Source organism: Cnephaeus nilssonii (assembly GCF_951640355.1).
Source record: "Cnephaeus nilssonii genome assembly, chromosome: Y".
Classification (NCBI taxonomy): Eukaryota; Metazoa; Chordata; class Mammalia; order Chiroptera; family Vespertilionidae; genus Cnephaeus; species Cnephaeus nilssonii.
Window position 1 is genome coordinate 80,052 of NC_137096.1, and position 17,627 is coordinate 97,678.

Below are 17,627 nucleotides of genomic sequence, written 5' to 3' on the forward strand. Positions count from 1 at the left end.
GGTGTGACATGTCACACATGCAAGCTCCACAGCAGCGTCACCGCCACAGCCAACAGCTGTGAAAAGGAGGGGACCCTCCCCACGCGGGCTCCTCGCCGCACATGTCCCTGTCCACGGTTGGCGAAGTCACACGGGGTGACGGGATCACATTGTAGAAAACACGTTTACACGCTGAAAACTACGGAGCGGATCCAGGAGGTCAGGAGCCGCGGGCAGCAGACCGCCCCCCCGCCCGACTGCAGCCGCACCCCCAGGAGCCGTGGATGGAAGACCAGACGACGCCCTCCCCGGCCGCGTGGAGACGGTGATGCCGTGGAACCAACAACCAACGGCGGGGGACACGCACACCTGCAGGCGATGAGCGTGTTCGAAGGAGTCAGACCTGTGACTGGACTGGAGGGCATCGCACGCGTGAGCACGGAGGACTCCGTGCTGTTAAACCGCACACGCTCCACACACCACACGCAGCGCCAGCTCGGGCACGCCGGGCGGGTCCTGACACCGAGACTGAAGCCAAAACCCACGTGAACTGCAGGGACCCCAGGACCCACCGTCTGAGGACCAGTCTGAGCACCCACACTTCCCTAGTTCAGGCTCTTCCCACACACAGCAAGGCACCGGGATAACACGGGTCCGGGGCGACTCAGGACCCACCGGACCTCACGGGTCAGGGGTGACTCAGGACCCACCGTGACCTCACAGGTCAGGGGTGACTCAGGACCCACCATGACCTTACAGGTCAGGGGTGACTCGGGACCCACCGTGACCTCACAGGTCAGGGGTGACTCGGGACCCACCGTGACCTCACAGGTCAGGGGTGACTCAGGACCCACCGTGACCTCACAGGTCAGGGGTGACTCGGGACCCACCGTGACCTCACAGGTCAGGGGTGACTCGGGACCCACCGTGACCTCACAGGTCAGGGGTGACTCGGGACCCACCGTGACCTCACAGGTCAGGGGTGACTCGGGACCCACCGTGACCTCACAGGTCAGGGGTGACTCGGGACCCACCGTGACCTCACAGGTCAGGGGTGATTCGGGACCCACCAGACCTCCCACGGATGGTCGAGACAGAACAGCAGGCGACAGGCGCGGGAAGGAGGTGGGGACCCGCACGCGCTGGGGCTCGGCGACACGAGGGCCTGCTGCCCGCGGAGGGAGGAGGCGGGGGCCGGGGTGCCCCTCCAGCCGAGCCCAGAGAAGCGCCGAGGGCCGCACACGGCTCCCTCGCGGCACAGGCACGGGGAAGGAGGTCCGTCGGTGTCCTCCAGGGACAGCACGCGGAGGATCAAGAGCTGCCGCGTCCACACGTCCACACGATGACCTGGAGCCACACCCACGGCTGGAAGGAGGGCTCCACCCCGAGCCGACGCACAGTGTGACAGCATCTGGGCGCGGCTACAACCACACGCGTGGAGGGAGTCCCTGGTCACGTGCCCGGAGCTCCAGACGGGCAGGGGGACCCGGGTCAGGATGGAGGACAGGCCTGGACGAGCTCAGGGACCTTCCCTGACAGACGTGAACGCCCCGTGTCTAGGACAGAACTAACACATCTGTCCTCACGTGTCTAGGACAGAACTAACACGTCTGCTCCCCCGTGTCTGGGACAGAACTAACACGTCTGTCCTCCCGTGTCTGGGACAGAACCAACATGTCTGTTCTCGCGTGTCTGGGACAGAACCAGCACGTCTGTCCTCCCGTGTCTGGGACAGAACTAACACGTCTCCTCTCCCGTGTCTGGGACAGAACTAACACGTCCTCCCGTGTCTGGGACAGAACTAACACGTCTGTCCTCCCGTGTCTGGGACAGAACTAACACGTCTGTTCTCCCGTGTCTGGGACAGAACCAACACGCCTGTCCTCCCGTGTCTGGGACAGAACTAACACGTCTCCTCTCCCGTGTCTGGGACAGAACTAACACGTCTGTCCTCCCGTGTCTGGGACAGAACTAACACGTCTGTCCTCCCGTGTCTGGGACAGAACTAACACGTCTGTCCTCCCGTGTCTGGGACAGAACTAACACGTCTGTTCTCCCGTGTCTGGGACAGAACTAACACATCTGTCCTCCCGTGTCTGGGACAGAACTAACACGTCTGTCCTCCCGTGTCTAGGACAGAACTAACACGTCTCCTCTCCCGTGTCTGGGACAGAACTAACACGTCTGCTCCCCCGTGTCTAGGACAGAACTAACACGTCTGTCCTCCCATGTCTGGGACAGAACTAACACGTCTGTCCTCCCGTGTCTAGGACAGAACTAACACGTCTGCTCTCCCGTGTCTGGGACAAAACTAACACGTCTGTCCTCCCATGTCTAGGACAGAACTAACACGTCTGTCCTCCCGTGTCTGGGACAGAACACGTCTGCTCTCCCGTATCTGGGACAGAACTAACACGTCTGCTCTTGCATGTCTAGGCTAAAACTCACGCGGTGAAGATCCCGTGTTGGTTTGAAGGCCTGACACGGGCAGGGCTCAGACCCGAGCTCCGACCGTGAGGATGCACAGCCATGAACACGCGTGCTTGCTGTGGGGACCCCACCTTGGCCACTTTGCCCATGTCCTCCATGGTGGCCCGCTCGTGCGGGAACTGGGCGAAGGTCCGCTCGATCCTGGCGATGACGGCGTCGGTGTCCGCCGTGCCCTGCGGGCGGCCCCGGGGGAAGTAGAAGGCGGGAATGCTCTGGCTGACGGCCGGCGGCCGGGGCTCCTCCTTCTTCGTCTGAACCTGCAGGAAGGACAGGTGACAGCTCAGTCAGCACCTGGGACGGGAGACGCCTTCTCCACGCGGATGCGCGATGGGGGCGTGGAACCTCCTACAAGCGCACGTGCCGAACCCGCCTGACCAGGATGGCGACGAGAACGGAGCCATGCACACCTGAGCTAACACAGGTGAGGGTACACACCTGAGCTCACACACCCGGGCTCACACACAGAGAGTGAGTGCCACCTGCCAAGGTGGCTCAGTGCTTGAGCGTCGACCTAGGAACCAGGCGGTCAGGGTTCGATTCCCGGTCAGGGCACAGGCCCGGGTTGTGGGCTCCATCCTCAGTGGGAGGCGTGCAGGAGGCAGCTGATCGATGGGTCCCTCTCATCATGGATGTTTCTATTTCTCTCTCCCTCTCCCTTCCTCTCTGAAATCAATAAAAATATGTTTAAAAAAGGAAAAAGAGCCACAACAAAATGAAACAAAAAGGGGACCCCATCCAAGGAGCAAACGACTTTCCGACAGAAGCACAGGTCCCAGAAGCCGGAGGGAAGGCGGCCGACCTCGCGGTGAAGATCCCGTGGGAGGAACGGAAGTGTTTGTGCACCAGGAAAAACACACAAGGAAAACGAAAAGCAAACACAAAAGAGAGAGTCTGCCGTCAGCAGACACCGCCTCACGGACATGCTAAGGACGTACCTCAGGCTGCAGCAAACACTCCCAAACGGGAGGCCTGAACTGCAGAGGGACGGAGAGGCAGGAAGCGGGTGGAGGTGGGGTGGGTCAGTCGTGAGGAAGTAATTCATACATACACGTATGTGTGCATGTATGTACACTAGAGGCCCAGTGCACACATTCGTGCACGGAAGGGTCCCTAGTGGCTGACGGCCGGGCCTTCCTTTGTTCCCCGCTGCCCCTGGTGGTCAGCACACGACATAGCGAGCGATCAAAGTGCTGGTCGGTCGAACTCCCGAGGGGACACTTTGCATATTAGGCTTTTATACATGTCGACATGTGGTTTAATGCTTTCAGAGAGGAGAGGGAGAGACACAGAAACATCCATGATGAGAGAGAATCACGGATTGGCTGCCTCCTACACGCCCCCCACTGGGGATGGAGCCTGCAACCCGGGCATGTGCCCTGACCTGGAATCGAACCGTGACCTTCTGGTTCATAGGTTGATGCTCAACCACTGAGCGTTGGGCACGGTATTTTCAACACAGGATGGGTTTATCCATGTGTAACCTCATCATAACCCAAGGAGCATCTGTGTACGAACACCCACAGGGCAGGCGGAGACGTGGACATGGCTGGCACGGTCCCCACCCCACGCTGAGAGGGAGGAGGGTGGGGCCTGTAAGGACCCTGAGCCGCCCGGCACCCAGCACCCAGGGTGAGCGCTGGCGGGAAATGCAGGAACCCAGCAGAGAGGGGCCGAGCCCAGCTCCCCCGGCCCCAGCACCGAGCTGACGGGAGGAGATACAAAACAGGCCGGTGCGGACACGGGGGATTTACAGGCTTAATCTCCGGGACATAAATAGCCCGTGTCCCGGCAGCTGGGAACACATTCCTCTCCGCCACCGAGCGCCCGCCCGCCCGCTGCCCCACGGGGCTCAGCAGATTGGGAGGGACCGTGCCCAGCACGCCCCGGCCGCCGCGATGAGGCTGCAAAAAATCAGCAAAAACATATGTGTGCATGTGTGTGCACGTGTGTAAGAGCAGCTCTGCAGCGGGCCTCGGGCCTCGGAGACAGGAAGCCATGGGGGGCTGAGGGTCTGGCCTGGGCGCTGCCCCGGAGCCGGCCCGGGAGAGGGGAGGACAGCGCTCTGACCCGTCGCCATCCCGGGAATGGCAGTCACGCGGGCGGCCGCCCTCCCCGGCATGGGCTGCAGGCGCGTGCACCCGGCCACAAACGAGCCTCCATAAAACCGGCCGCGAGGTTGGGGAACCGGTGCCAGGAGTGCAGGGGAGGCCCCGAGACTCGTCTGGGGGTGCCCACGGGAACCCCAGCCTCAGAGGGCAGGCACCCGAGGGTCACAGGGCACGTGCTGGACACAGGAAGTGACCTGGTCCCATCTCCGACCACAGGGCTGTGCGGGAGGAGCGCACGGGACCACGCAGGCCAGGTGGGGTGCGCAGGGCAGGTGGGGTGCACAGGGCAGGTGGGGGTGCGCGGGGCAGGTGGGGGTGCGCGGGGCAGGTGGGGGTGCGCGGGGCAGGTGGGGTGCGCGGGGTAGGTGGGGGTGCGCGGGGCAGGTGGGGTGCGCGGGGCAGGTGGGGGTGCGCGGGGCAGGTGGGGGTGCCCGGGGCAGGTGGGGGTGCGCGGGGCAGGTGGGGTGCGCGGGGCAGGTGGGGGTGCGCGGGGCAGGTGGGGTGCGCGGGGCAGGTGGGGTGCGCGGGGCAGGTGGGGGCGCGTGGGGCAGGTGGGGGCGCGGGGGGCAGGTGGGGGCGCGCGGGGCAGGTGGGGGTGCGCGGGGCAGGTGGGGTGCACAGGGCAGGTGGGGTGCGCAGGGCCGGCCGCGGAGCACCGTGGTGTCCTGGGGCGACGCCCACCGGAGCCGGGTGAGCCGTGATACCCGAGCCGTGATGCCTGGGACCCACGAGCTCAGCGCCCACCCTGACCGGAGGCCCTGCACAAGGACGGACGGAAGGACAGATGGACAGCGAAGAGTGAAGGTTGCACAGAGAAGAGGAGCCGGAAGTGAGGGTGGGGAGGGTCTGGGCGGAGAAGGGGAGCCGGAAGTGTGGGTGAGAGAGCCGGGCGTGCACACGTTTGTTTACATCCTCGTCCAGCAGGGGGGCCTCTGGGAGGAGGTGACAGGATCAGGCCATGCCCAGGGCCCACAGCCCACAGGCTGGAGGAAGCGCCCGGGGGACAGGGCCCCAGCGGAGACATGGCTGGGCCGCCCGATGGCCCCCCCACAGGGACCTCCGCTCTGCTCGAGGCCCAGGGCCTGAGCACAGGGCCAATGGGCGCACACTCTCGGCCACAGGACGAACGGGCACCCACAGCGAGAGGACGGACGGACGGACGGGCACCCACAGCGAGAGGACGGACGGACGGACACAGACGGAGCCCCCTGCTCGGCACCGTGACCCGCTGACCTGTGACCCTGGGCCACGGGACTCCCCGAGCTCGGCGGGCGGCAAACGCGGACCCCCATGGTCACGCCCAGGCGCCCTCCGGCCCCGGACGCGGCGGACACACCTGCGGGCACGGCTGACCTGTCAGGCCCGGATGCTCCCGGTCACCCACACTCCACCGTCTCCCGCCCCCCGTCTCGCACCCCAACCACACGCGTGCCGACCCCCGTCCGCATCCTCCTGGACCTCCTGGGGTGCAGCAGCCAGGAAGGCCCCCCCCCGCCCCCACGAGGGAGACCCTCTGGTTAGACCGCACCCGGGGGCACGCGCTGCAGATCAGTCTTCCCAGAAGTCACCCCGAAACCCAGCTCTGGGCCTCACACCGCTGCCTGCTGAGGGAGTTCGTTTCCCCAAGAGCGGACCTTGTGGGGTGGCAGGGGCACCCCGACTTTCACCGGCGGGTCAGGTGCAGCCGAGGGGAGGGGAGGAAGGATGTGCCAGGGCACCCGCCCCCTCCACCCACTCACGGGGGCCCCCTGCCACACCCCCCTCTCATCCTCACAGGGGGGCCCTGCCTCACACCCCTCCCGTCCTCACAGGACCTCAGGGTGCCACTCCACGCCCACATTGAGGTGCGTTAAATACACTTTCCCTGCAAACAGGGACGGAGCGACCGCCCCGGCCCAGGTGCAGACAGGAGCCCGGGACAGACAGACGGACGGACAGACAGGACCTGGTCACTGTGGAAACGCTGCGACGTGGTCCCAGGAAAACCCCATAAAACGTATGGGGGGGAGGCCTGTTTACCCCAGCGGGGGGCTGGATGGGGTGGGGGCTCTTTCTGGCAGAGAAACGAAAGGGGTTCCCTCTCGGGAGGAGCTGAGCCGGGCCCCCGCCCCCCCAGCCCCCCGGGGAGGGAGGACGAGGCCGGGCGCAGGGACACCCCGTTTCGGGGGGATTCCACGGCGGCCGCGGGAAGGCTCCCCCTCGACAGCGCGTGTCCCTTAAACGCGTGCGTGTGCCCCGTGGACACACGCTCCGGAGCCCTTCTGAGGGTCACGGTGACGTGCACAGCCCCACGAGTCACGGAAGGACAGACACGGCACCGCACGCACCCGTGTGCCGTGCGTGACCGTCGCCCGCGTCCCCGTGAAACACCCGTCCCCGCAGCCCAGGCCACGCACGGCCGTCGGCTGCGGGGAGCAGGTCATGTCCCTGCGGCGAAGGCGTGGGACCTTAAGAAACCACGTCCGTCCGTCCCAAACGCTGTGTATCACCCAGATGCTGGGCACGCAGCCCCGTGGGGGAGGCCAGGCCTGGGGGATCGCGGCCTGACGGACCCTCCAGCTACAGGCCCACCCTGGGACCCTCCAGCTACAGGGCCACCCTGGGGCCCTCCCAGCTACAGGCCCACCCTGGGACCCTCCAGCTACAGGGCCACCCTGGGACCCTCCCAGGTACAGGCCCACCCTGGGACCCTCCAGCTACAGGCCCACCCTGGGACCCTCCAGCTACAGGGCCACCCTGGGACCCTCCAGCTACAGGGCCCACCCTGGGCGAGTCCCCCAGCCCCTCGGAGTGTCAGCGGCCACACGACGGGGGACGGGACGGGGGCGCTTTGTAAAGAGCTCGGTCCCTGCAAACTTCACGGGGACGTCCTCCAGGCTCGTCCTCCCGGGAGCGGTGAGGGGCAGGTGAGCCACACGCACACGCACATGCAGACACACGTGTGCACACACATGCTCACACACGCACACACGTGCAGACACGGCCCGGACCCCGCACCTGCTGGAAGGCCTTGAGCCGCTTCTTGAAGCGCGAGGGCAGCACGAAGTCGCAGCCGCGGGCCAGCGAGGCGAGCTCCTGCCGCAGGTCGGGGTCCTGGCGCAGCGACCGCTCCCGCAGCCGCATGTCGGCGCGCATGGGCCGCCCGGGGCGGGCGCCGGGCTCGCGGGCCGGGGTCGGGGCGGCGGGGCCGGCCGGGGGGTCGGGGCGGCAGCTGCTCCGGGCGGGACCGGGCTCAGCGCGCTCCATGCGCGGCCGGGGCCAGGCGGGCGCTGCGGGGGCCGGGCCGGGGGCGCGCGCATTCCACGGGCCGCGGAGGGCACATGCCGGGCGGGGGGCGCAGGGCGGGGGGCGCAGGGCGGGGGGCGCCGGGCGGGGAGCAGCTGAGCGGGACGGGCGGGCGGGGGGACGAGCCGGGCGGGCGGGAGGGAGCACCGGCCGGAGCCTCAGACCGCTCCCCGCGCTGCTGCTGCTCCTGCCGCCGCCGGGGCTCCGGGCTCGGCACCGAGTGTCCCCAGGTCCTCCCGGGCTCAGCGGGGAGCGGGCCGGAGGGACAGCTGGTCTGAGAGCGGGTCCTGGAGGGAGGGGGCACCGGAACCGCCCGCCCCTGGGAAGTGAAGTCCCTCCGTCTGTCCGCACAGACTGAGCCCCGCAGAGCCGGGCCGCTGCGGGGTGCTGGCCCCGCCCCCCAACAGAGCCGTCCCGTGCGCCAGCCCCTGCCCGTCCCTCCCCGGGCGGAGAGGGGGCGGTGGACCGCGGGGCCGGCCCGGGAGGCGGGGTGCTGGGCTGGGCATGGGGGGGGGGAGGGAGCTGGCACCGGAGCGTCCGCACCCACAGTGCCCCGCAGGCAGAGGACACGGGAAAGTGACCGCCATGGCCATGGGGCGGGGGGGGGGGGGGAGTCAGAGGGACCTGCCCAGCTCAGAGCCCGGGCATCCGCTCCCTCCCACCTCCCACCTCCCACCGTCCCACCGGGAGGGAGACAGGCGGGCACCCCAGGCAGAACGCCCAGAGGTCCCGCCTGTGAGCCGAGGGGAAGCTCCCAGCAGTGCCGGCGGGGAGGGCGCCCGTGGGCCGGGGCAGGACGGGCAGCTGGGAGGGAGCCAGACCCTGAAGGACTGACGGACGGACGGGGACAGGAGCTTCGGGAGGAGAGGGTAGGGACAGAGGGTTTGCACCGGGACGGAGGGCCATGCACTCGGCCCTGAGGCCGCCGTGGCGAGTCGTGGGCACCAGCCGGCCCCGGGGCACGAGGACCAGAGCCATGGCGTCCGGGGGCCCGGCCGGCCCGGAGGACGCTCGCCCAGGACCCCGGCCTCCCCGGGAGCCGGCTAGGTGTGGCCGTCCGTGAGGAAGCGTGGCCGGGCGCCCTGGGCACAGCTCACTGGGGCTCCTCACCACGGAGCCCACGACTCCAGGGGACCCACCCCCCGAGACCCCACGAGGGTCTGCCCACCCCACGCCCAGCCTGGCCGGGCGCCTGCTGCCTCCGGTCCCGTCGGAACCGGGCCTCATGGCTGGGCTGCCCGAGGTGACGGAGCCGGGCCCTCGGACCGGGTCTCTGGTTTGAGGGTAACGTGCATCCGGGCGACCACGGCGAGGCCGACCCGGCGAGGCCGAAGCCACACGGACACGCCCGGCCCCGCGGACATCCGGCTGCAAACCCAACGCTCACCCCACAGACATCACCACTCCATTCATTTGCCCCGTTCTTCGTTCACGTGGCCGATCCTCAGCCGAGGACATTCCCGTGGGTTTTTAGGGCGAGAGGAAGAGGGGGGAGAGACAGAGAGAAACATCGACGTGAGAGACACGGACCGGCTGCCCCCACACGCAGGTCCCGACCAGGCTGAGGGTCGAACTGCAACCGGGGTGCGTGCCCTCGACCGGAATCGAACCCGACACCCTTCAGTCCGCAGGCCGAGGCTCTGTCCATTGATCCACACCGGCTGGGGCCTGCGTACTCTCTCGTTAAGGGATTTTCCCACGATCGATCGGCGGCAAACACTGAGCCCACGGCAGGAGGCACGTCACGGCTGCCCCTTGCAAACGGGGAAACTGAGGCACCAGGTGAAGGGGGACGAGGCGACAGGCAGGCCTGGGACTGGCGAGCAGGGCCCTGGGCTGGGACGGACCCCGAGGCCCCCCCTCCCCAGGGGGACCCCTTTCCGACAGGGCAGAGCCGGGCGGAAGCTAGAAAGGAATCACTGTTCCCCAAACCACCCAGAGGCCGGCTGAGGAGGGAGGGAGGGGGGGGGGAGGCCCTCTAAAGCTGTGTGTATAGCGGCCGGCGGGCGGGCTCAGAGGTGGAGCGTCGACCTAGGAACCAGGAGGTCAGGGTTCGATTCCGGTCAAGGGCACAGGCCCGGGTTGCGGGCTCGATCCCCAGTCGGGGGCGTGCAGGAGGCAGCCGGTCCATGATTCTCTCTCCTCATGGATGTTTCTCTCCCTCTTTCCCTTCCTCTCTCTGTGAAATCAATAAAAATAGATTTAAATCGGTTCATCTAGTCGTCTGCCCTGGGGAGGGGCGAGGGGGGGGGGGGGACACAGAACAGACCCCGCCCCCGCCCCCGCCCCCGCCCCCCTCTACAGGAGCTGGGGGACATGCCAGCCAGGAGGAGACGGTTATTCCTTTTGCTGTATTTTTTCTTTCTTTTTATCTTTGTTTTGTTCACATGTTCACCCTTGTGTGGTTCTAAGCAACTTACAGCGACGGCGATTTCTTCCTTCTCCACGAGGTTTTAGAATCTGACCCCCCCACCCCCCAAAAAAACTGCCTTCCCCTGACACAGACGCACAGCGGACCCCGCCCCCGGGCGCAGCGCACACCCGCAGGGCACAGCCTGGCGACAGCGAGCTTTTCTCCGTTTCCACTCAGAGACCACGGAGCCCGGCAGCTCCACGCCTGGTCTGGGCCCACGGGACACGGACACGTCGGCCACACACAGACCCACGGCGAGTGCGGCGGCTCCGGGCGCAGGAGGCAGACAGAGGCCTCAGACGGACAGACAGACAGACGGACACACACTGGCTGGTCCAGAGAGAGTGCCCACTCAGAAATACAACCCAGAGGCCACCTACAGACAGACGGACAGACAGACGGACAGACAGACAGACAGGGCAAGTCCAGAGTGAGTCCTCACTCAGAGATACAACCCAGAGGCCACCTACAGACAGACGGACAGACAGACAGACTGGGCAAGTCCACAGCAAGTCCTCACTCAGAGATACAACCCAGAGGCTCCTGATAGACAGATGGACAGACAGATGGACAGACAGACAGACTGGGCAAGTCCAGAGTAGGTCCTCACTCAGAGATACAACCCAGAGGCCACCGACTGTCACCTGATAGACAGACAGACAGACAGAGTGCGGCAGGTCCAGAGCGAGTCCTCAGAGATACAACCCAGAGGCCACTGACAGACAGACAGACGGACAGACTGGGGCAGGCCCAGAGGGGGTCCCCCTCCACAGGGCAGTGGGCTGAGGCCACACCACACGCTGTGGGCGACGCCCCGTGCTCTGCCCGGCACGAGGCTGCGGGACAGGAGACGGGGACAGGGACGGGGACGGGACCAGGGCTCCCAGGCACGCGGGACACGGGGGGGGGGGTGGTTAGGGGGGAGCGAGCACGACGAGACACCGATCACCCCTTGTTCCACAGACCCAGGTCCACACAGACGCAGACAGTGGGTGGTGAGGACCAGGGGCGGGGGGCGGGCTGGAGGGAGCCAAGGGGGGGGCAGGGAAGGGGACCTATATGATCCTTTCAACAATAAAGATTAAAAAAAAACAAGCACAAAAGATCGAGGGTGCAGCAGTAGAATGGCTCCCGGACGTCCCGGATCAGAAGGAATCCCCGAGGAGACCGGAACGGCTCCCGAACGTCCCGGATCAGGAGGAATCCCCGAGGAGACCGGGAACGGCTCCCGGAACGTCCCGGATCAGGAGGAATCCCCGAGGAGACCGGGAACGGCTCCCGAACGTCCCGGATCAGGAGGAATCCCCAAGGAGACCGCCCACAGCAGAGCGGACCAGGCACCCATCCTCGGGGTCACCCTCCCAACAGCAACGTCACAACCCGCCTGGCTGCAGCGATCGGGGCCAGACCCCCGGACGTGCGGGACCCGGCTGCCTTCTCACCCGCGCCCAGGCTGCCGTCCCCGCACAGGCGTGCCGTCCTCGGGGACTCGTCACGGGTCCCCACACACAGGACGGGCCTGAGGGGTGTGGGCTCTGCCACCAACACCCCTTTAGCGACTGAGCGGGAAGCTAAGGGAGACCTGGCCACCCGGAGGGACCCCACCTGGCCCTGCTCACACAGCCACTGCCGGGCAGGCGGGGCTCAGGTACCGCTCTGGCCACGCTGAGGCTGTGCAGGGCCGTGGGCAAGGGCACGGGGCCAGGGGTCAGGGCCGTGGGAAAGGGCACGGGGCCAGGGCCGTGGGCAAGGGCACGGGGCCAGGGGTCAGCGATGGGCCCATTGGCTGGGCGTACCCTGAGATCCAGGCCAACCTCCTCCTGGGCGTACAGGTTTTCCACTTCAAATTCACCCTTTTGCACAGCAATTTCACCCTTTTGCAAATCCTGTTGCTTCAATTTTTTTTTTTTTTTTTTTGCTAATTTCTTTGCAGGTGGCTGTGGAAATTATCCGGATAAAGACATTATGGAGGATGTGTGGCTGGTCTGGGACAATGTAAGCCCCCACCAAACCCAGGAAGTACGCGATCTTGTGGGTCAGACGAGGCACACCTTAGTATCTCTGCCACCACGTTCTCCAACGAAGAATCCCACGGGAGATTTTTCAAAAGGAAAGTTCTGCGTGAGGAGTATTCTGGCAGGTCCCTCGACCATGAACGTTTAACAGATGTTATCCAGCCCTGACTAGTCTGGCTCAGTGGATGGAGTGTCGGCCTGCGGACTGAAGGGTCCCGGGTTCGATTCTGGTCAAGGGCATGGACCTCGGTTGCGGGCACATCCCCAGTAGGGGGTGGGCAGGAGGCAGCTGATCGATGTTTCTCTCTCATCGATGTTTCTAACTCTCTATCCCTCTCCCTTCCTCTCTGTAAAAAATCAATAAAATATGTTTTTAAAAACACACACAAAAAAAAGATGTTATCCATCATCGTGTAGCGGCTATTACTCCTGAAGGTTGTCACCATTACTTTGTGAACATGTATATGAAATTGTCACAGGCGGCGGCGGGAGACCCATGATAAGGGAAGTTAATAAGCAAATAAGTATTTCTGACGTTGAAAAAGCGCTGTATGTTTGTGACTACGTGCATGCAATAAAATATTTCATTTTAACAACTCTGCATAAAATTTATTTTTTGTTACAAAACTTGGAAGTTATTCTAGTGGGAAAATTTGCTTTGCCAAAGGGTGGATTTGAAGGGGAAAACCTGTATCTGAGGGTCTAGGCAGGGTGTCTCCAGGGCGGCTGCCGGCTTCCCCTTGGACACGTCCATCCCAGAGAATGCCCGGGACCCACGAGCGCGGATCAGAAAACCCCAATGACCTCCAGACAAAGTACTTCGCCTCGGACGGACGTCCACCCATCCCTCTCCCCCTGGCAACGGCTTCATTCTGGTTGGGAACCTCGTAGACTAAGGGATACCAGTTCATGGTAAGCTTAGTGCTGCTGATGGCTTACCAGCTCCCACGGAAAATTTAAAATGTTGCCCTAGCTCCGTGGTCGGCAAACTGCGGCTCGCGAGCCACAGGCGGCTCTCAGGCCCCTTGAGTGTGGCTCTTCCACAAAACACCACGGCCTGGGCGAGTCTGTGTTGAAGAAGTGGCGTTAGAAGAAGTTTAAGTTTAAAAAATTTGGCTCTCAAAAGAAATGTCAATCGTTGTGCTGTTGATATTCGGCTCTGTGGACTCATGAGTTTGCCGACCACTGCCCTAGCTGGTTTGGCTCGGTGGATAGAGCATCGGCCTGGGGACTGAAGGGTCCCGGGTTCGATTCCGGTCAAGGGCAGCACGTACCTTGGATGCAGGCTCGATACCCAGTAGGGGGTGTGCAAGAGACAGCTGATCAATGATGTTCCTCTCTCATTGATGTTTCTATCTCTCCCTCTCCCTTCCTCTCTCTCTAAAAATCAATAAAAACACTAAAAAAATATGCTAACAGCAAGTTGCAATAGGCTATTCCAGGTATACAACATCAGGAGGCAACATCTTATTAACCAGACCCTGTACTAAGTGGCAGAAAGTCCTGGAACGTATGCTCAGTGGCTGAGCGTCGACCTATGTAACAGGAGGTCAGGGTTCGATTGCAGGTCAGGGCACATGCCTGGGTTGTGGGCTCCATCCCCAGTAGGGCGCGTGCAAGAGGCAGCTGATCCATGATTCTCTCTCATCATGGATGTTTCTACCTCTCTCTCTCTCTCCCTTCCGCTCTGAAATCAATAAAGATATATATTTTTAAAAAAGTTTTTAATTGTCAGGAAGCACCATTTTCCTGTTTACCCTGCTGTCCAGCTCTAATTATTGGAGACCAATCAGGACTAAAACCTCTAAGTTCAGCAGTCAATCCACATAGAAGAAACTGCTGAGAAGTCACCAACGAAAACCGATGCAGACCCCCCAAAACGAACCCCCAAATTACAGCCAACTTGGGGCTCTGTCCAGGATAAAAAGATTTTGTTGTTGTTCATCCTCACCTGAGGATACACACGGAGTGGCCAGATGATGGTCCCCTCGACCGGGAGTTCGACCAGCAGGCAGGCCGGCCAACCGCCCATGGCCGGACCCCACCCATGCACGGATTCATGCACTGGGCCTCTAATATATATATATATATATGTATATATATATATATATATATATATATACACACACTGAGTGGCCAGATTATTATGCGTCCAGAGATCATCATAATCTGGCCATTCAGTGTATTTTTCCCATTGATTTTTAGAGAGAGGGAGAGAGAGGGAGGATGAGGGGGGGAAGGGAGAGAGAGACACTGATTGGATGCCTCCCACACAGGAAGCAAACCTGCAACCCAGGTGGGTGACCTTGACCGGGATTTGAACCCGGGACCCTTCCAGTGCACAGGCCGGCGCTAACCACTGAACTCGCCGGCCAGGGCAGGCACCATATTTTTCCAGCATGTTGGGCTTTCCCGATGGGGAGAAGAGACTAACATGGACAGGGGTTTGCACTCCCGGTTATTTCCACCGGCCTCGTTGCTAGGCGACCGGAGTCACCTCTGCAGGTGCTGAGGGGCCGGAAGAGGAACTTAGCTACTTCTTCCCTGGTTAGTCCTCCCCTGAGGATATAGGTTTCCCGTTGCTTTTTATTTATTTATTTTTTAAAGTATATTTTATTGATTTTTTTGCAGAGAGGAAGGGAGTGGGATAGAGAGTCAGAAACATCGATGAGAGAGAAGCATCCATCAGCTGCCTCCTGCACGCCCCCTACTGGCGATGTGCCTGCAACCAAGGTACATGCCCTCGACCAGAATCGAACCCGGGACCGGAACCCGGGACCCTTCAGTCCACAGGCCTACGCTCTATCCATGAGCCACACCGGCCAGGGTTCCATTGCTTTTTAGAGAGAGGGAGACACATCGGATTGGTTTCCTCTGGAACCTGCCCAGGACCCGACCGGGGAGGTGCGTGACCTTGACCTAGAATTGAACCCGCGACACTGCGAGGCCGGGGCAGACGCTCTCACCACCCAGACACACCTGCCATTTCCGGGACCACATTTTTCCCAGGAAGTAGGGCTTTTGGGGGGAAAAAGAAGAGAATAAATGAGTGGGTGTTTGCACCTCGGACATTTGCACCAGCCTTTTCAGCACCTGCCGCGCGTTGCTAGGCGACCGGAGTTCCCTGGGCGTTGCTAAGCGACCGGAGTGACCCGGGCGGGTGTCAAGCGGAAGGAAGAGGAACTTACGGCTCGGGTCCCCGCGGATCTACGAGTCCCTCGGAGGTGCGGCCCGACCCTGGGGCTCGAGGCGGCGCCCAGGGGCAGCGCGGAGGACGCGGGGGCCGGGCCGGGCGCCGGGGGGGCCGTCAGGGGCGCGGGCTGCGCGGCGTCTCCGCTGCCCAGGTCGGCGCGGCCGGGCGCCCGGATCCGCTGCAGACAGTCCCGGAGCATGGCCTGCGTGCCGGCCTCGCTGAGCCAGCACAGGAACAGCTCGTCCACCTTCATCTTCAGCACCGGCTGCAGCACTTTGCCGGGCGGCATCTCGGACGCGCGGCCCCGGAGGCCCGTGTCCTCACGGTCCGGCCTGCAGGGGGCCTCGGGGTGCAGATCCCGGCCGCCCGAGGGGCCCCGAGCCCCAGCGGGGCGTGCACCCGAGCTCCGCGGTGCAGGGGCGCCGGCCGGGCTGGGGTCGCAGGCCCGGGTCCGGGTCCGAGGGGCAGGGGCGCTTGGCGGGGATGGCGAGTCTACAGCTCCGGGTCTGAAAGGCGGCGGCGGCGTCCGGCCTGACGGGGCGCGGGGTCCGGGAGGTGGGGTCACCCACGCCTCGGGGTGGAGGGGGGGTTGCACAGACTCGGGGGGCTGGGCGGAGGAGGACGTGACAGACGGCGGCTCCGGGCAGCTTCAAAACGGCCGCGCCGGGCGCGCTCCCAAACAACGTCGCCGACGTCGCGCGTCACCGCGGCGCGTGGCGTCATCACGTCGCTTGCACGCCGCCACGCACGCCTCCGTGTTTACCGAGGTAGCCCGCCGCCCGGGGATTGCCGGGGCACTTGGGTGACGTTTAGGAGTTGGGGTGAAGGCGGGGGTGGGGGGTAGCGGCCGCCCCACGCCAGGTTTTGGAGCTTTTAGGCCCTTTTTAGGGGAGCGGCCCGCGCCGGCGAGGCAACCCTGGAGCCTAGGAGGTGCGAGCATGCGCAGTGCGTGCCCACCGAGAGCGAGCCGGAGGCCCGGGCATGCGCACTCCGTGCTCCCCGTCTTTGAGGTGGGAGGGGGGGAGGAGGACCGTGGAACGAGCATGCGCACTGCGTTGCCCACGAAGTGCAGACCTGGAGGTGGGCAGGGAAAGGGAGGGTGAGCACGGGCATGCGCGGTGCGTGCTCGCCTGGGTCGCGGTGGGAGGGGGAGGAGGCCGGTGGCTCGAGCATGCGCATTGCTTGCCCAAGGGGAGCGAGCTGGAGACCTGGCAGTGCCAGGGGCCGGGAGGGGGAGAATGGGCATGCGCAGTGCGCGCCCACGGGGGGGCGAGCGGGGATGCGCAGTGAGTGCCCGCCGAGAGCGGGAGCGCGCGTGCGCGTTGCGGGGTTCGGGGGCGAGCGCGAGCCTAGGGCTGCGGTTTTGAGCTCAAATGGGCAACTTTTGGCCACCTGAGCCTCGTTTACGTTCATTGTGTTTCTCAACCCATAGCGATGGGCGTGCAACTGTTTTAAACGCCCGCCTCTTAGGACGAGAATGAGCTGCTTGTGTGATTGCAGAAATAATAAATCTGTTCCGATGGAGGCGAAGTTCGAAGTTCGCGAAATGACCTTTTTTTTTGCCCTATGCATGGCTTCCTACAGATTATCCTTGTAACAGGAGGTCAGGGTTCGATTCCTGATGAGGGCACGTGCCCAGGTTTCGGGCTCCATCCCCAGTGTGGGGCATGCAGGAGGCAGCCGATCCATGATTCTCTCTCTCTCACTTTCTTTTTTAATTAATTTATTTTTTAAGTCTTTTTAAAAGATATATTTTTTATTGTTGATAGTATTACAGATCTTCTATTTTCCTCCCCTTCCCCACCTCCCCGCAACCCCGTCCCCACCCTCAGTTCTGTACCCTATCGCCTGTGTCCATGGGCCGTGCATGTCTCTATATATAAAAAGCCAGCGACAATAACGCCATAATGACCGGAAACTATGATGCCCACTGTGGCCAGTGAACCCGCCAATGAGGGGGGTGTGGACAGCCAACCAACATCCCGAGGCCCCTCCCCCCAGCTGGCCCCACCCCTGATCACCTTCCCCCATCTCCGCTGCCCTTGATGCCCCCCCCACCCTCATCAGGGGCAGGGCAGGCTGGCCAACTGCCTGTGGCCCCTCCCACCAGTCGGCCCCGCCCCCAATGGGCCCCCATTCCAATC

The 17,627-nt window shown here is 63.6% G+C and overlaps 1 protein-coding gene across 2 annotated transcripts in view; it reads right to left on the bottom strand.

Moving 5' to 3' along the window:
* Positions 1–16,456, bottom strand: part of PPP2R3B (protein phosphatase 2 regulatory subunit B''beta) — a 28,650-nt gene extending 12,194 nt beyond the window's left edge. Inside the window, exons 1-2 of one of the 2 annotated variants that reach the window (XM_079766082.1) lie at positions 15,479–16,452; positions 2,541–2,726 (exon numbers count right to left, since the gene is read on the bottom strand). In XM_079766082.1, coding sequence (XP_079622208.1) covers positions 2,541–2,726; positions 15,479–15,772 — 480 coding nt within the window. In that variant the 5' untranslated portion in view covers positions 15,773–16,452. Of the gene's footprint in view, positions 1–2,540; positions 2,727–15,478 lie in introns of both variants that reach the window. The other variant, XM_079766083.1, reaches the window with a different exon arrangement.
* Between the last annotated feature and the right edge of the window lie 1,171 nt (positions 16,457–17,627).